Below are 18,230 nucleotides of genomic sequence, written 5' to 3'. Positions count from 1 at the left end.
TAGCCTAAAATAATATGTGACTGTAAGACTGGACAGCTGACGTATTGACAAGGCAGAGATAGTACAGGAAGTGATGTTGCTCAGCTATTCTGCACTTGCCAGGGCATGACCTCAAGTGGGTCCAACTGATGTTACAGGTGTGCACAACGCTGCCACTACTTGGTCACTTACGACCATCTCAACTGACATACTTCACAGGCTGTCCGATACTGTCCGTTCGATTCAGACCTACGCCTATACTATAGAGGATACATCTCATGCTCTCACGACAAAACTGAAACATGTTTCGTCACTCTGGGTTCATATAAATTTGATCCTTAATCATGCAAACAGGCGTGAATGCATCGTTTTCAGGGACTTTGCTGAGAAGGGACTTTTCAATTAAGCGTTGACGGCATGGGGACATATGGCCATATGGAGACTCTTCTGATCTAGATCAGATGATGAATTTTGCCAGGAGGGATGTCACTTGCCAACTGAAATGCAGTCTTTTGGGGAGACGAGGGTGACTAGAGACAAACACTATGACAGGAAACATATTTATTTTCATGATAAGTCATACAAAATGAGACGACAACATTCAATTATTATCATCATTACACCTGTTAGGATCGCAGTTTAAACATCAGTCATGAAATTTTATGTTACAAACACTTCAAGGGTGGCCTTAATAATCAAAATTACGTCTTACACTCGTAAAAAGCAATACCATTCATATAATCGCGTATACGGTATTCGTTTATACCGCGTTTATATGCGTTTATACCGTTTTGAGAAAACCTACGATTTCACTAAAGCCCAACACACATTTCAATGATTACAGTGTCTAATCATCCAATACACAAACAGGACATACGTTGTATGTGTCTTCCACACACAAATATCTACACCAAACACATGGCGAAATGACGCCGTATATTGATTGCATCTGTCTCGAATGGATCCTCGGTAATAGATATTTGTATAAACTAAAATAGCATTCGATATCTATGTTATAATTTTCACTTGTACATGTAGAAAAAAAATGTACAGCTTGTCCAACATTTGTAAACAACATACTAAGTGACGTCCTAGAGTGTCTATGACGTCATTCACTGATCAACAAACCGGTGGAAACATGTTTGCATGATTCGTCCGACATTTCATATACTTCTTCATTCGGTCTAAAATTGTCAACCATTTGTATCGTATGGAACCAGTCTGCTCAAATGGTTTGAATCTCTAGACCAAATGTTCTGGAAAAACAAAATTCAATAACTCGCGATAATGTCATAAATACAGTTTTATTGAGGCTCGTAGACACCTTTACTCCTTCACAGAGCACATCTCATGGTCCACGCGCCGATGGACATATACTGATATCAAAACAATGATCGGATGGATTATTAAAGCTCAGTGTTCAAGAGTTCAATTTATATCGATTAATTTCCAGCAAAGTGAGCTGCGGACATTTGCCAAAGGCAGGTCGACAGCATCTCTTACAAAGCAGTATAATGGTGTCAGTCATACCCTCGGCAATGCTTGTTTATTCCAGTATATACAAAACTATACAAGCCATATTCCCAAAGACAAGTATTGGGATATTTTGACATTTAAGGACTAATCTCGAATTATCAGAGCAATCCACATCGACCCAACGATATTCAACGCAGCCGAAATCATACCGCATTTCAAAACCGTCATTAGATTAGTGGACATTAAATATTAACTCTTTGGGATAGGACACGCTCACCTCGCCTCGTGGTTAGAGTTCAGTTGTCACGTCGAATGCCCGGGTTCGATTCCCCACATAGGTTGTACAGTGCCTAAAGCCCATCTCCGGTGTCCCCAACAGTGATATTATTGGAACATTGCCATGAGCGGCGAGAAGCACACGACCATTCTCTTCGTGTGGCAAGAGACATTATCTTCATCTACAACCCTATATATAGACTACAGAACCCGGAAGTGAAATAGTTCAACGGGAACTGAGATGGGATATGTGGGTGAATGTCATGATCCTGCAGTCTGCAATGTTCTGGCTAAATCCCTCTAGTCTGTAGCTAAGAAAAGGCCAGACAATCAAGCGGCAGAAAGCGTAAGGGTCCACTCCTGTATAGTGACCATTACGACAAAATCAGATGATACTGTGGATGTCCTTCGTCTGTGAGTCTCTTTCGAAGAATGTTTTGCGCAGACCTTAAATACATCTGTGTCGACTTTGCAGGGAGTGTTTACGAGTTGGATCTCGCGTGTACTCAGTCCGAGTCTGACGCCGTATCCCCGGCGTCACAGGCCGCTAGTCATCTACCCCGGGCCCTCAGGAGGCTGGAGTTGGTGTTGGCGCGAGGGCGGGGAGGGGTGAAAGCTGAGGGTAGGGTTAGGTAGTCGTCATGGTGATGGCTGAGGGAGGAGGACCTGGTGTCCACCGCATCAGGGGACGACGACAGGTGACTTGGAGACTTTGACCGATGCAACGTCATCTCGTGTGTCGGCGGAGCTGCAATGTAATAGTTCCCGCATAAATGACTGTTTCCTTATAGAATAGTGATATGATGAGATTGCTTATTGATATCAGCTGATAATCGAGACTCATCAGGAGAGGGTTGTATGAAAAAAATATTTACGAATGCAGTTGACAAGATAATGGGGTAACGCAGCAATATTTGAGATGTCCCTTTCAGCTAACTGGTAGATTATATGAGGTATTCTTTTACGGTCTCTCAAGATAATACAGCCTCTACAGACCCACGGCTAAATATGTGAACACTGTGTTTTGGCCTACGAGGAATTCCGTTATATGTTTTCTGTGAGGTCAGGTGAGCTAAAGCATGGTACCAGTCAGCAACACAAATGGTTGGACTTTTGGTTAAACCATTCTCGTGGCAATATGTCCTTCCATGGCCCAACCGATCAAGAGAGTTGAAAAATCCGTGGTTCGATCCCAAGGCCGCGACAAAACAGAAGACGTTAAAAGATGATTTGTGTTGAGTTGCCTGAGTGACTGAGTGAAGGGGAACAGTACTGGTCGGATTTGACTCACTATATATATATGAGTCTGTGAATATGTTTAATTTTGAGTGTGATAAAAAATCCCATATAATTTGAAAATGAGTCCCAGTCGGTTTTGAAATCCTGAACCTGAGTGGATCTAGACTTGCTCATTTAGACAGGAAGTGTTGTAGATAATCCCTGATTTAGGGATTTAGCATTGCAGGGTGGGCGAGGCAGTAGAAAAAAATAATGTGATTCGGTGACTGTGAGAATCGGAGTTGTATACACTGCACGAATAGTGTATGGAACTGCTCGCAAACCGTGCGTAAGCGACGTCCTTAAACTACTTTGAGGAAACTATATGGTATAATTTTTCTCGACACGACGTTAAACGCAGTTTGTCCACATGGCTTTTAAATGTGTCTCCATAGTGGTCACACCTAGTTCAGAAATATCTCAATATCACGTTTTGTTGGAGCTACGCCTCGGTGTATGGTTTCTCTGTTATGTGCCAGCTGAGTTCAGCCTGTGATCTGCGGCTTCTGCCATTTGTGATACAGCTGCAAGGTGCTTGACATTTAGATGGCGGTGGGCCGTGTGGCCCGTCACGATTCAACGTCTAAGCTGGTCCTTATCGATTAAAATAACAGTGTGAGTATTTTTGTCGTCAAGTGAATTCTAAAAGCATTCTGTTAAACGTTTCATTTCCGAAATGTTATTTTCTTTGAATATGATATTTTGATGTTTTTTTTAATGGAACAGGGTGATATGCATATATAGAACTGTCGTATACTGCAATATTGACAACTGCAGCACAGTACATTGTATTACACGTCACTCTATTGTGCTGTCCTTCACTACACTGCACAGCGTTGATCTACGTTAATGTACTATTATACTGTACTGTACACTACAAATGTATTGCACAGTGATGAACTACACAGTATAACGTTATACTGTACTGAACTGTTTCATTGTTCTGTATTGTCCGGCACTATATCATGCAACAGTACACTGCATTCTATTTTATTGTACTACGATGTATGTTTCTATAAACACAATGTAGGCCACGACTGTATGCCGCGTGCTGTACTGTACCGAAGCGTATATTTACTGTCCTTTGTTGTGTTGTACTTTACTGCATTGTACTGAATTGTATTGCACTGAACTGTGCTTCATTGTATTGAAATGTTCTGCACTGAGCTGTGCTGTGCTGTGTTGCATTGTATTGTGCTTTATTGTATTGAATTCTATAGCACTGAGCAGCGCGGCTTTACATTGTGTAGTATTTTACTGTACTGTACTGTACTTATTATGTCTGCCCATATTTTGATAGTCACTTAAGAAACAACGGTTTCTCTACTTACAGGTGGTTGTGAACTCAGAGCCGGAGGTGCTTGGACCTTCAGGGGGGATGAACTTTAGCCCCACCCCGCTGTCACGCCCAAACGCAGAGGTCACTGACCCTTGTCTTAAAGGTACTGTCCCCACAATCAGCTCTATAGGAATCTTCATTCGCTTGAAGGAGAGTGCTGAGGGTTTGACTTTCAGCTGGGAAAATGGAACATAGTCAGTTTAAACTTTCTTCTCACTATGATGGGGATTGTATATCCATTATATGTTGGTAAATCTTTGGATCTTTTGGTATGGGCAGTTTCGTTCGGAGTTCGATTTGGACTCAGTTTTAACCTTAGCCGTAAAGCTTGACTGAGTGAGTCGTGTTTAACACTGCTTTTCAACAGTTATTCAATTGTCCGAACTGCATCGGTTACCAATGGTTGTCGTATGAGGCGACTAACGGCATCGGGTGGTCAGGCTTGCTGACTTTGATGACACATGTCACCGAATCCCAGTTGCGTAGATCGATGCTCATGCTGTTGATCACTAGATTGTCTGGTCATGACTCGTTTGTTTTGCAGCATAAAGCTAAACTCATTCACTCACCGACAATTCGAAAGGATTTAGACGCTCGCCACCCTGGTTAAACCCAAAGGAAAGGGTAAGGTGCTGACACACCCAGAAACACATTGGCTTTATGGAGCTAAAACAATCTTATACGTGAGGCTAAACCTTCTTCCAACCGCCCCTGGTATCGTGTGTTCGGATGTTGGTGCAGCTCCCCATCGATTATAACGGCTTAGTCATATTATTTTCTGTCAAGCTAATTTATAGTTACATGTCATGCGTCATTTATGACATGCTATCTTCTGTTAGAGATCGGAACGTTGAGCATTTTTGCAAACTGGAATACGTGCAGTGAACCATATTTTATAAAGGAATTAATATTGACCAGAAACTTTACATTCATTCTCCTAAAATAATCGAGGCTGGACCAAACAATCCAGTGATTAACAACACGAGCATCGATCTGCGCAGTGGTGAACCGATAACATGTATCAACCAAGTCAGCGGCCATCCGATCCCGATAGTCGTCTCTTACGACAAGCATGGGCTACTGAAGGCCAATTTTCGAACCCGGACCTGCACGGGTAGGTTCCGGAGAAGACCCGGCTTTGCTTCTACACACGAGTAAGTGAAATACAGAGCCCCACGACGTGGTATTACCGGAATGCTAGTTGAAACTCACGCCGAAGCCCCGGGTTCGATTCCCCACATGGGTAAAATGTATGATGCCCATTTCTGGTGCCTCCTGCCGCGATATTGCTTCATTATTGCTAAACGCCGCGTGAAACCTACCTCAGATCACTGGTACACCAATACACATTCCATCACTCTATAATTAACCCTTACCATCACTTTATGGTATATGTGTATGAGGCCACACCCACGCAGGTTTCCCGGGGGGCAGAGGGGCAGACGCAGCTTGTTTTCTCTCTTCTCGTAGGAGGCTCTGGCGGGTATCCGTCCAAACTTCAGCTTCGCCATCACTCGTTCTGTTCTTTTGTCCTGACTCCTTGCCTTGTAGTCCGTGATCTGTCGCAGTTCTACTGACACTCGGTGGACGTCACGTGCTGTGTCATTCCTGATGGCGAATTTTAGAGGGATTATCTCCCCTGGGACGAAACCTTTACGGTCAAGACGCAAGGCGGCTTTACATACCCCTGACGGCGAGAACAACGCGGAGACCTTCATGCTGTCAACCACTTCAACGTATTCCTGCAAGAACGAGGTCAACAGTAAATAGACTAAAGTATAACGGAATACAGAACATGGTGGACAAACCCAGGCGCACACGGGCCTGATCAACATAGCGATCGTAGGACTATCGTAACTCCCATTCTTTAACACAGACATACTACCATCGTAGAGCTAAGATCAATTTGCGAAATGATTCATAGACATACACCATTCTGAATTCGAATACCAAACTAAACGATATTGTGGCTGTGCCGAGAAATATGCTAGTTTCAATACGGAAACCATAAAGCTATCGCTAGATGATAATAGGTTCGTACTGTTTTAGTTATTTCCCCTACGGTCGCTAAAAGGATTTGCATGATCTATTATCAATACATATTTATGTTAAAAAAATCGTTAGTGGTTAGACTCTGAAATACGAATAAAATAATAGAACCTCCACGCCCGCTCGACCTACACTGACCAACGCCGAATCCGATTATGGAAGGCTGATATTTTACAGCATGCATCGAACCTTGCTTCCAGACTATATTCAGATAAGACGCTCATAGTACAATAAGAAACGCATTAGGAAAGAAACTTCTGTGAGACTCGTTGTTCAAATGGCTGCTTTAGAAACATTTCCTCGTAAGCTTTGAGATCTCTTGATTTCATGGGGCTATAAAACCGTCGCAAAAAGGTAATTCTACGTACGTTGGCGTCTGGGATTTCATTAAGATCTACTTTGGCCAGCACTGTAAAGAGCTTCGTGGTTGTGTCGGTCCGCCAGGAACGGTCAATAAACACCTTGAGCCAGTAACGGATGTAGCCGAACTCGCCGTCGAATGAACTCGGCACTCCCTCGGGAATGGAGAACTGGAACTGAAGATTATGGCAGCCCCTAGCAAGTTGGCCCGACCCTGAAGATAAAGGAAGGATGGAAGTAGAAGCAATTTATGTAGTCGACTCATATTTCTGTATAATATTTTGCAACAGATTTATGTCGGTACAGGGACTTAAAAACGTATTCAATTGATGGGTATTCAAGTTTGTTTGCAATTGCTTAAATCTTCTGTTTTATGATGTGTTTAAGCAGATCCGTAATAGCAGTTCGATGATGAATGATAATCGATTACTGTATGGCAGTATGTAAATGGCACGTGTTCAGGTAATACCTTGTTGAATGATAATCGATTACTGTATGGCAGTATGTAAATGGCACGAGTTCAGGTAATACCTTGTTGAATGATAATCGATTACTGTGTGGCAGTATGTAAATGGCACGTGTTCAGGTAATACCTTGTTGAATGATAATCGATTACTGTATGGCAGTATGTAAATGGCACGTGTTCAGGTAATACCTTGTTGAATGATAATCGATTACTGTATGGCAGTATGTAAATGGCACGTGTTCAGGTAATACCTTGCTGAATGATAATCGATTATTGTATAGCGGAATGAACATCTAAGAGGACGGAGAGATTCGGATTTTTCCAAACCCAGATCTTTCCGTTCCATTTGTTCTGCTCGGCAATATTCAGCTACATGGTGGCGGGCTATAAACAGATCAGACGCTCGTGTGGTTGATACCGCCGTCGCGGTGTACGGTGATGCGCACTGAACTCCAGATGCATACTTTGTCATGGAAGGCAAATTCACGAGATCTTAAAATACAGACATGGCATTTGTATTCTATAGTTTTATGCTTAGTGTTCAATGTTTATTATCCATAAACTTACACAATTTCTTGCTGACGGCTAGATACTCCTCCTCGGCCGTATGCTGGTCAGTTTGGCTGGGGTTCTGTGGCTCTCCCATGGAACTGGAGCTGTCCTCCCAGAACACTCGGGCCTGACCACGACATTCGATCCAGATATCTGCCACAAACAGAACAAACTGGTATAGAGAGTTAGAGCCATCTACATGATACATACCCATTTAACAAAAACGTGGTAACTAATACAGACTAATGGGCCTTCCGGTACGCAGCTCCTCGTCAAGATCCCGTTAGAATTGGTCTTCAGCAACCCATGCTTGTCGTGAGAGGTGATTAACAGGATCGGGTGGTCATCATCGGCACGTCATCGGATTCATTTGTGTAGATCTAATCCATTGGAGGTTGATCACTGGAGTATCTGGCCCAGACACGATTATCTACAGACCACCGCCATATTTATGGAATATTGCTGAGTGCGGCGTTACACAATAACAGTCAACCAATCTGTAAGCTACGCATGCGTGTTAATCTACATAACGTAAACGTGAAAGGGAACCGTGGACGTAACATTGCGCCATTCGTAGATCAGTTTTAAAGTAGGTTAGTAACGACATCTTGGCGTTGTGATCGCTTTCGTGGAACCAGGCCAAGGGAGGTGACTCGGTAAAACATCGGTCAAGCAGTCTTGGTATGGTTGGTTACATTTTTATCGACTCTCAAGACATGTGTAATGTGGAGAAGCTGGAATTCCAACCTGGAATACATACATTGTATTTAACTAAGTCTCCCACCTTTAGTAATTTCGAACGGATATTAGTTTTGTTAATGACTACAAATATATACTGTTTCGCACCGAGAACACTTTTTCCCCACGATACAATTCTTGCGTTCTGTCCAGTTAGTTTTTAATGTTGGAGAAACTGGAGAAATCAAATTAATTCTCTAGCATCTTCCACGGCGCCACACTGCCCATGTTCATCTTTCCATGGCGGATCGCTTGCCACTGGAGAGTGTTATCCAATTATGAAAAGCCTATTTTGACATGGGGTCACATTAAATATAACTCATAATGTGTGCGATAAGTAGCAGGCTGGGTGTACCTTTAGCGCTACACAACGCCACACGAATATATCACTTGTACACATTCGTAACTACTCGTGTCATTCCGGCAAGCCGGATGGCGAGTCTTCTTGTAGGTTCACGGAAAGAGACGAGTAGTTACGAATGCACTTTTACGCTCTAAAGACGAATAACACTGCGTATTGCATCACCTAAACCAGTTTGCGTTGATCGAGGCTCAGACTGTCAACCAGTGGCTTACTGGGTTCTCCCCGAATGTGTTCAGACTGCAGTGAAATAACTGCAATGTTACTGTATTTGTAATGGCATCATTGCTGGCTGGGGGAAGATAACCTAATTAGATTTCCTCCAAGAATAATCTCATCATTCATGAAATTGTATGAGCGGCCACTGGCTTATTATCATAATCATGTTTACAGTGCTAGAAAATAGCTCATGACGCACGACACTTGTTTTGTCCCGTGTACTGTAATATTGAATACTATAACATACTGGTGTGTTGTTGTTTTCCAGTAAATGACCACATGACAGTGTGATAGTCACACGTGACGAGACGAGACGAGACGAGACGAGATGATGGCTTGGGTGATGATGATGGCGGCTGACCAGCCATAACATGAGTGGGAAATACTCCAATTGCTGGCAATCCACGGGAGAACCGAACATGATCGTATGATAGCAGGTCAGGGCAACATCAGCTGTTACATATGGAATGGACATTGTCGCCCTCATGAAAACAAGCAGAAAGTGGCAAAATTAACTTAAGTGCAACAACGCGACTATGTCCCTTCTACTAGAATTACATAGTTGTACGAGGGGCAGCCTAATGGTTAAAGCGTTGGTTCGTCATGTCAAAGATCCGGGTTCGAATCCCACGTGGGCACATAGTGAGAACCCCATTTCTGGTGTTCCCCGCCGTGATATTGCTGGAATATTGCTGAAAGCGGCGTAAAACCAAACTCAGTCAGTCATTTTTTCCATAATTATACGAACGCAGCGTGAAATGCCGGAAAGCCTTACCACAGACATATCATAGTATGACGGGAGATACGAAACACGCATTATTTCGGAAAGCGCACGATAGCTCATCCATTGTACTATCAAAATGTTAAAATATATTCTTTGAGCCGTAACCACCACCCCCATCAATAAACCCCCAAACCTCTACAACTTTGTATTGTACCTTTAAGTTGTCTCACAGAGTTCCAGATAAGGCGCGTATATGCGTATTTTGCTCAATAGAAATCACACTTCCTCAATTAATTAAAAAAAACGGGAGTACAAAAAAACAAACAAACCTCATAAGGATCACCTAAAACCCAATAGCTCTATAATACCTTGGGTACTTTGCTCAGTGAACTAAACAGGCTTGCGTATGATAATTTGTTGTGGAGCCCAACCTCTATAACAACGTTAGCAAATGTTAAGTGATGATTATATAATTATACATATTCTATTTTATTGCTGTAGTTACTCTCCAGAGTTTACTTTAGTAGTCGCGTGACTTCCATGTTGAGTGTTTGAAAATGGCTTCCAACTATTTGGCAATACAAAAATTTCTAAAACCCTAGGCCTATTAAGAAGCATTTGTATTTATATATTTAATAATGTTAATTACCCAATAAGGTTAAGGAACGCTGTGTAAAAGTACTCAAATGTTTAAAACCAGGGGGAGTACACAAAATGCTAGTTACTCCTCAAAACATACAATTACTCATACATAAACAGACATGGGAGTAAATACCCAGTTGCTTGAAAAAGTGTCTGCAGCCGTGCAGTTTAGGCTTCATTTGCATAGATGTTTGTTCAAAGGGGTTGAAAGAAATCTCTCATTTGATCTTGGAATTCCTGTACTGAAGAACACACAGCTTGTGGAGTGGGAAAATCACACAGGTTCTGAGTTTGCCTTTGTAGTCTCCAGACCACGTAGGTGACAGTGCGAGCCAGGAAAACACATCCAGGAACCTCGCAATTACTTGGACGGAGAATAACCAAAGCTGGCGTTTAACAAGACCTTGTTTTCTCCAAGGAAGCACTTTATGAAATCATTTGTGGATACGGTTTAATCCCAATACTCACGACGACCACTGTACATTTCACCATGTTGTTTCTACCAAAACTATAAATGAAATGGTCAACGTTTTGGTCACGAAAGTCCATCTAGCAAGTCATTACAGCGGTATAATGGATGTAACACGTTGTTAAAGTAACTAAAAGGTCATCACGAGCAAGAAGTTTCGTCTTCGTGACCTCAGCATTCAAATCATTCGTCGCTAATCGCAATTTTCATATTTCAACCTAGCTTTCGGTGTTAATAGTGAAAATACGACGAACCAAGTAGAATGCGCAGATTATGGAGACACGAATTTTAAGGCAGTGAGAGTATCTAATTTGCTGATCTAAAAAAAGATGAATTAAATCATCGTGAAAATGGTATCGTTGGTCTGAGGTAGATCTGATGTTCATGTGGAAGACGTCATCCAATGAGAGGGGAACAATTAAGTTGTCCCACAATGTCGCGGGCAGTTCTCGAAAACATTCACAATCCCATGAAGTGTTGTATCTTTAGTCAGGTTGCCATGGCATTAGGTACTGGAACTGATCATATACAACATCCCTGCAAGGCCCATCCCCATCCTACACTACTTCAATGTCCCGTGGCAGATCCGGACATACTCTGTTAATACTATATTCTTCAACAAGCCCATTATTTCTCAGAGAGATTCTTGAAGTTGTCATAATTTCACGTGATGAAATCAACACTCAGCCTTATAGTCACAATTGGCCTTGATGATGAGCATTGGCATTTATTTGTCGGTGGCGTTCCCAGATACTCAGCAGGAGAGGGAGAGCCAGTGTCAATTAGAGTACAAGCTCTCAGCGTTATTCCATGGTCAGAGCCCTTGGCTCCGTTAATTCTGTCAACGACCTTGAAGGAGTGGAGATCACCATGGTTTCAAGTAAATTCTTCACTTGATCAACAGTTCAACTCAACAGCTCGGAAGCAGTGTTATCGATTTGAAATAGCTCCTTGCATTCTCACATCACCTTAGTTTTTATGACCCGATAGCAATTTTGTTGTAAGCGAAAGCATTTCGTGTATTCTTTGACACTAAAGTGATGAATTATCAACCTGGTGTGTGAGGTGTCAGAAACTCATAGTTAGTACTAGGCTGGGAGTCCGTTTTCCAGTTGATTTCATACCCACTTCCTTCAACTGACATGACAAGACATAACATTTAGAAACGCTGTATATTGCGTGACCTCTTACCTACACATAGAATGCTAGTCTGTATGTAAAACTATTATCGCACAATTAGACAAGCTCCCTGCATGGAGCATGGTGCGCATCCAAAACACTGGTGTCAACAATGTGATTTCTATAGGTGTACAAGCAACAAAATATAAAACCAAAGTGATTACAACCTAGTCTTACTGTTCAGCTAATAGCTAGTGGGTGAACGCCTTAATCACTAGGCTACTTCACCTCCCCTGATCCAGGGGATCTAATCCCACACAAACACAGCATTGAATGCCCAAGACTGCTAACGCTTGAATTTTATTATAAATATAACCCATCACATGAACGCTAATACTTTTACTCACGTGAGTATATTTTGTCCACGTGAATAAGGCTATAGTGGGGCATTCACCATAGCTAACAGATCATATGCGTCTATTAGTGGGGCATTCACTATGCGTAACGGAGTATATACGTGTATTGATGGGCCTTTGGTGTAAAACATTCCCAATTAAATTCCTTCGTGTCGACCTAAATTACGGAAATACGGATAACGTTTAAAAATGGTCGTATATCTATATCTTATATCTATCTATCTATCTATATCAATATATTTTTCTCGCATTGATAATGGGTATAAAATTTATCACGTAGCGTCTTCGAAATCTAGCCCCTGGTCTATGTCTGTGTTCTGAGGCTCACATGGAAAGACGTGACCTTAGAATGATATATTTTCATTGGAGATAATTCACTCTGCACTTCCAAATTTGCCTGTTTTCAAATCCCCCAAACCAATCGGCATGCTGGTTTGATGACTTGTTAGTCCAGACTCAGGCCAGTTTGTGTGAGTGAGGTTCTCATGCTAAACTGAGACATGATATCTTGGTACAGATCCGCCATTAGGCCATTAGGCCATTAGTACCTGTGCAACGTTACATTTCATTTCACCTGGCCTGACTTTTAATGTTTAACCTGTAGTCAGTGACATACTTTCTTTGAAAATACTTGCCGAAAATGAAAGAAAAAGGGCCTTGTACAAAAACTGGCTTGTGTGTTGACGTGGCCTTCAAGTCAGACCATCTCGACCAGTGGGAGTTAATGTGATTTGTAACCACCTATTGACCGGTGAGGAGAGAGACTTATCGAGAGAGAGTCTGACAAACGTGTTCAATTTTAACATTCATATTCGCACCGCTGCATCATGTTATATTAATCAATGAACTCACCCCAGGCACATCGGTCGGCCTGCCCAAGCCACATGTGAATACTGAGAGGGTTTCAAAATTAGGTAAGTGCCTGACAGAGAGAAGGCTTGTTACACTGCTTTTAGCAATATCACAACCATATCTGGAATGACAGTAACCAAATTGTGGCATTTCACGTTTATGTAAGGAATTCTTCAGAAATATACAAATAAAGGACTTCGTATGTGCCATTGAATAATGTTAAAAGGGTCAAGACCCAAACAAAATGCCTGGTCTAACAGTAAGACCTCATTCGGATTCCTTAACACATTTATTGTTAAATTGCTTAGAACATATTTTTACCCAAGTGCCACCGAGGCATTGTATCTGGCATTTGACACTGAGGCTACGTCCAGGTGTACCCGAGGCTCGTGCCACCAAGGCTATCTCAATGTGTACCAGACTGAAACATCTGGCACTGGGGCCATTCCCAGGTATACCTGAGATACTTGGCATTGAGGTGACGTCCGAGTGTAACCGAGGCTCCTGCCATTAAAGGCTATCTCAAGGTGTACCAGACTGAAACACCTGGCACCTGGCGATGTCCTGGTTTACCTGAGACACCTGGCATTGAGGTGACGTCCGGGTGTACCTAAGACACCTGTCACCGAGACACCTGCCTACGTTTTCATTGTGCTACAGTATGTCCAACCTGTTGAACTTACTGTCCTACACAATGCTGTCATAAGAATAGGTAGCGATATATACCGTTTTCATTGTGTTACAGTATGTCCAAACCAAGCACCACAGAAACACTGAGCTCTGCACGCAAATCACATCTATTCCCCGTCTTGGCATTTATATCCCCTATTGCTATTTCAGCTCCCTTCGTTACAATAAACAGTCATAAATAATGTATAACATGAGAACGCTTGTAATATATAACATAAATCTCTATTGCTGTCTATCAGAGGGAATTCAAATACAGGGAAATCAGTACAACTTGATTCATTTTGTTGTCAGTGTCAATTATTGAACATACATTTTGTCCTGCTAATACGAACCTACACGGCACCATTAAGTTTGTACGTTCATTATGCAAAGAAACAGAAAACGGGTAATTTGGATGGAGACAATAATCGATAACCTCCCTTTAACTACCTCAGTCTGTGGAATTGCTTTTTGGTGTTGTAAATTGCTAATAGTTAATGTGTTTCGGGTGATCGTGAACACAGCTCGTTAGGTCGCGCTGCTGCCCTTCTTTTAGAAGTATATTCAACAAAAACCATTCAGTTAAAGCTTACAGTATCGACCGATTCAAGGCAGGATTTTAGGCTCGCCTGGACAAGATTTCCCCAGTAGAAGTTAAGGTCTTTATTGGTTTTACTGTTTTCACATGTCTTACAGCTCGAGCTCTTGCTAAACTTCAAACTTGAAAAGGAAACTGTTTAAAGAGAAGGTGTGTAGTTTTACGTTGTAATTAACAATGTTCCAAGACGACCATAGCGTTCTGAATGATACTAGCCTATATTAGAGGACCTGCTGTTCAGGACATGGTCAGCGATCTATGACCCTGACACGATCTGAAAACCCGTAGCAATGAAACAGTCCGCCACATATTGTTATTGTCTTAACATCACCGTCACTCTGCTTATGACATGTAAACGTTCGGGTGGGTGAGTCGGGTTTTACGCTGCTTTAGCAACATTTAAGGGCCTAGATTTTCGAAGCTCTCTTAGCGCTAAGATAGTCGTAATGTTAATGTATGGCACTTGCGTAAGTACTAAGTACTAAGAGAGCTTGGAAAATCTAGGCCCGGGAATAGCAACAGAAAACAACAGAGCTTCACACGATTTAACCATAAGGGAATCGAACCTTGGCCTTTGGGTGCTAGCGAAGCCACGACCCACTAGGACACCAAACATAATGAAGAAAGCACGTTCAGTGTCGCCAAGGAACAATTACCACACAATCCAAACAATTACAGAGTCTGTATCCCAATCATAGGAGGATCCGGTGATGGAGGATGGGGCGTGTTCAGGAGTGCCCCTCCCAAACTCTCGTGAAAACGAGTGGAAATGAACTGTGCACTCCTTTTCCTCAAAGAGCTCTTTCCACCCCTGCCAGTTTCAGATGGCTTTGGTGTACTGATGGCAAATTCTGTACTTAAATCTTATCATGGGCTGCATGGCATCTTTAGAACATGTGAAGTATTTCACAACCACCTGCTCACGGTGCAGAATCTTACAATCGACTCTGATTTCATTTTTTAAATTTTAAACATGGAAATCGATTTGTCGCTTTAATATGCAGAATATATTATAAGTGATTATTTTTGTCGGGTTAATATACAGTATATATGGCTTGCAAGCCCGGGTCGTCAGACTGGCTGGACTAGCTGGACTGCGTGTACCTTACCATAACCCGAAAACGCAACAGGCCTGCCCAGTATAGGGCGAGTTTCTCCTCCACGGCTGACAACGGCTTGTGTGGAAATCAACGATGTCACAATCCGGCTTATTGTCTTCATGTTTAGTGTTTATGATTAATAATTAAGAAAGTGAGTCAATAGTTATCGTCACATCGGCAATATTTATAAACTAATGTAATTAATAATAAATGCAGTCTGTGAACGTGTTGCGGTCTGTGAAGGTGTTGCAGTCTGTGAAGGTGTTAACGTTGACGAATATGTAGTCGGTTTGATTTTATAGTGTTGTAAACAAGCGTTCACACTTTCAAAACAGTTTCGATTAAATTCTGCATTGTACTTGTTGCTTCTTCTACAAAAATTGCGACACGTTTAAACCTGCTGTCTGAGATTTCCACTTACTAAGCGGCGTTCAATAACATGTGACATCGGATAAGGCCAAGTTAATGTACAGCGTCTGCGCATTCGGTGTCTAACTTCAAGTGCCTTATTTTAACCGAAGTACTCCCTTCCATACAATTCCATGCAAACCGAACGTGCCACCACAGACCAGTGTTCACGATATCAGTCACCGGATATTCTGGACACGAATTTGATAATGAGACGTGAATATTTGCAGCACCACTAACCGTACCAAACTAAGTCTGTCTTACAGTCCCTGAACCACATTATTTTACTTACTGCCAAGCATTTTGCAATGCTAAATCCTTAAATGAAGCAAGTCTAGATTTCCTCACGTTCAGAATCCGTGGTCTCCCTGGAACTCCTTCTCATTGAAAATGGGTTTTTTAGTTACTACCCAACTTATATATATTCAGAGACTAAGCCTTAGTCTAAACCATCTGTATGACACTGGATTTAAAAAGTTGCAAGATCATTATACACATCAATCACAGCTAGTATCACGACGGTCTCACCGACACTGTGTCCAGGTGATGTAAACGTGCAATTTTGGATACCAAGCCCTTGAATCAAAACCCCAAGGTCATTCTTCTACTTTTCAAAGTAGAGACTGCATGTTCCCTAAAACTAATTGCTTCAAATCTAAGTCAATGAAACAAACACACCATGACATCTGACAATTTTCGTAACTGTTCTTACAATCACCTCTATACCGCAAACACCTCGTTATACAGCTCACCTTTGGTATCCACGGTTTGAGACACTTCCAGAACAACCCGACCCCTTAGTATTTCTCCTGGGTGGCAGACTCCACCGGAATTGGTAACACAAATATCGAAAGTCTGAAGCTTCCCCATCATTTACTGCATGAAACAGCAGCGGCGGCGCCAAGCAGCATCTGCGACCACAGTCGTCGGGGAACCCTACAACAACACGGCACGGCACTGCGGCACTGACTGACTCGCGTTACTAAACTGTCTTATGTAGCGGCGCTGTATCACATAGTATTGTCCCCCAAGCTGCACGTGATACTAGTAATGGCTTCCTGTGTATTTACGGCACCATTCAGTAAACATGTTTACGTAACATTGATTCCGTGGCATGGTGGACGTCAGTGACATCTGTGGATGTGAATCATAATTTAATATAATCGTGTACGCAGTTATGCATTAAAAATGGAATGTGTTCATTTTGAGGGCCATAAATAAAAATTGAAAGCGGAAAATAGCGGGGGCGGTAAAACAGACGAGAGTAATACTAGTATTTCAACCGTGAAGACATACGTAAATTAATCGATGGTGGGTGGATGTACTGGCAGTTTTTTATTTGTAACCTGACCCCGGCATGATTCACTGTGTCCATTGCCGGAGCGTTAGTGCAGGCGCAACAGACACAGGGAACCAGGCTGCTTAATCCGCGGCAGCAGCGGGTGTGACTGACAGACCAAATGTATGAAACGTAGAACGGGCGACGCGCGATAAGAGGAAATGCCATGGAATGGTCTAGCTAACATATATACATATAACATATATAGGACCAACCTGTGTACAGAAATACAGTCATTTGTAAATTGAACAAAACACCTCAGCTTTTGCTACCTTTTGTGACGTCAGTGGTTTTGATATGGGCATGTGCAACGCGGTTGCGGTTGTGCAACCCAATAAGCTGCACGGAGTACTGGGATATCAAAAACTGCCGTCGATTTGTTGATGTAAATTTTTTATTACGTTTGACCGTTCAAAGAATTAAGATGCTGATGTACGGCATATCAACACGATTAACTACCCAGCGTCATGACGACAATGGGATGGGGCGGTGGGGAATGTCTCAATGCCAGGTAGCTGCGCATTTCCAATGACATCGGAAATCCAAGGGCGGTATTCTAAAAAAAAGATTTTTCTTAAGTTTTTAAGAATTGATTTAGCTAAGTCAGAGACTTAAGTTTTTATTTGTAGCTTAAGTCATTTTAGACTTAAGTCCTATTAAGAATACCGCACCAGTTCAACGCCTTCGCCATATATGAGATAATGACGTTGCGGATTGCCTACGTGCTGGATGGCCGAGTCCATTACACCAAGACAGGGCAGATGGATTCGTGTGACCCATCTAAGGTTCCAGACTGCAATG

General features: G+C 42.3%; 1 protein-coding gene across 1 annotated transcript; it reads right to left on the bottom strand.

The window, feature by feature from the left end:
- Positions 1 to 525: 525 nt before the first annotated feature.
- Positions 526 to 17,112, bottom strand: LOC137277693 (arrestin domain-containing protein 17-like). The gene is made up of 6 exons (XM_067809573.1): positions 16,843 to 17,112; positions 7,791 to 7,928; positions 6,766 to 6,971; positions 5,725 to 6,090; positions 4,341 to 4,524; positions 526 to 2,479 (listed from the first exon to the last, which is right to left on the bottom strand). The coding sequence occupies exons 1-6, from the start codon at positions 16,961 to 16,963 to the stop codon at positions 2,283 to 2,285; spliced, it is 1,212 nt and encodes a 403-aa protein (XP_067665674.1). The 5' UTR covers positions 16,964 to 17,112; the 3' UTR covers positions 526 to 2,282.
- Positions 17,113 to 18,230: the final 1,118 nt, after the last annotated feature.

This window comes from Haliotis asinina, chromosome 3 (genome assembly GCF_037392515.1).
Source record: "Haliotis asinina isolate JCU_RB_2024 chromosome 3, JCU_Hal_asi_v2, whole genome shotgun sequence".
Lineage (NCBI taxonomy): Eukaryota > Metazoa > Mollusca > Gastropoda > Lepetellida > Haliotidae > Haliotis > Haliotis asinina.
This window is presented reverse-complemented; position numbering and strand designations above follow the sequence as displayed.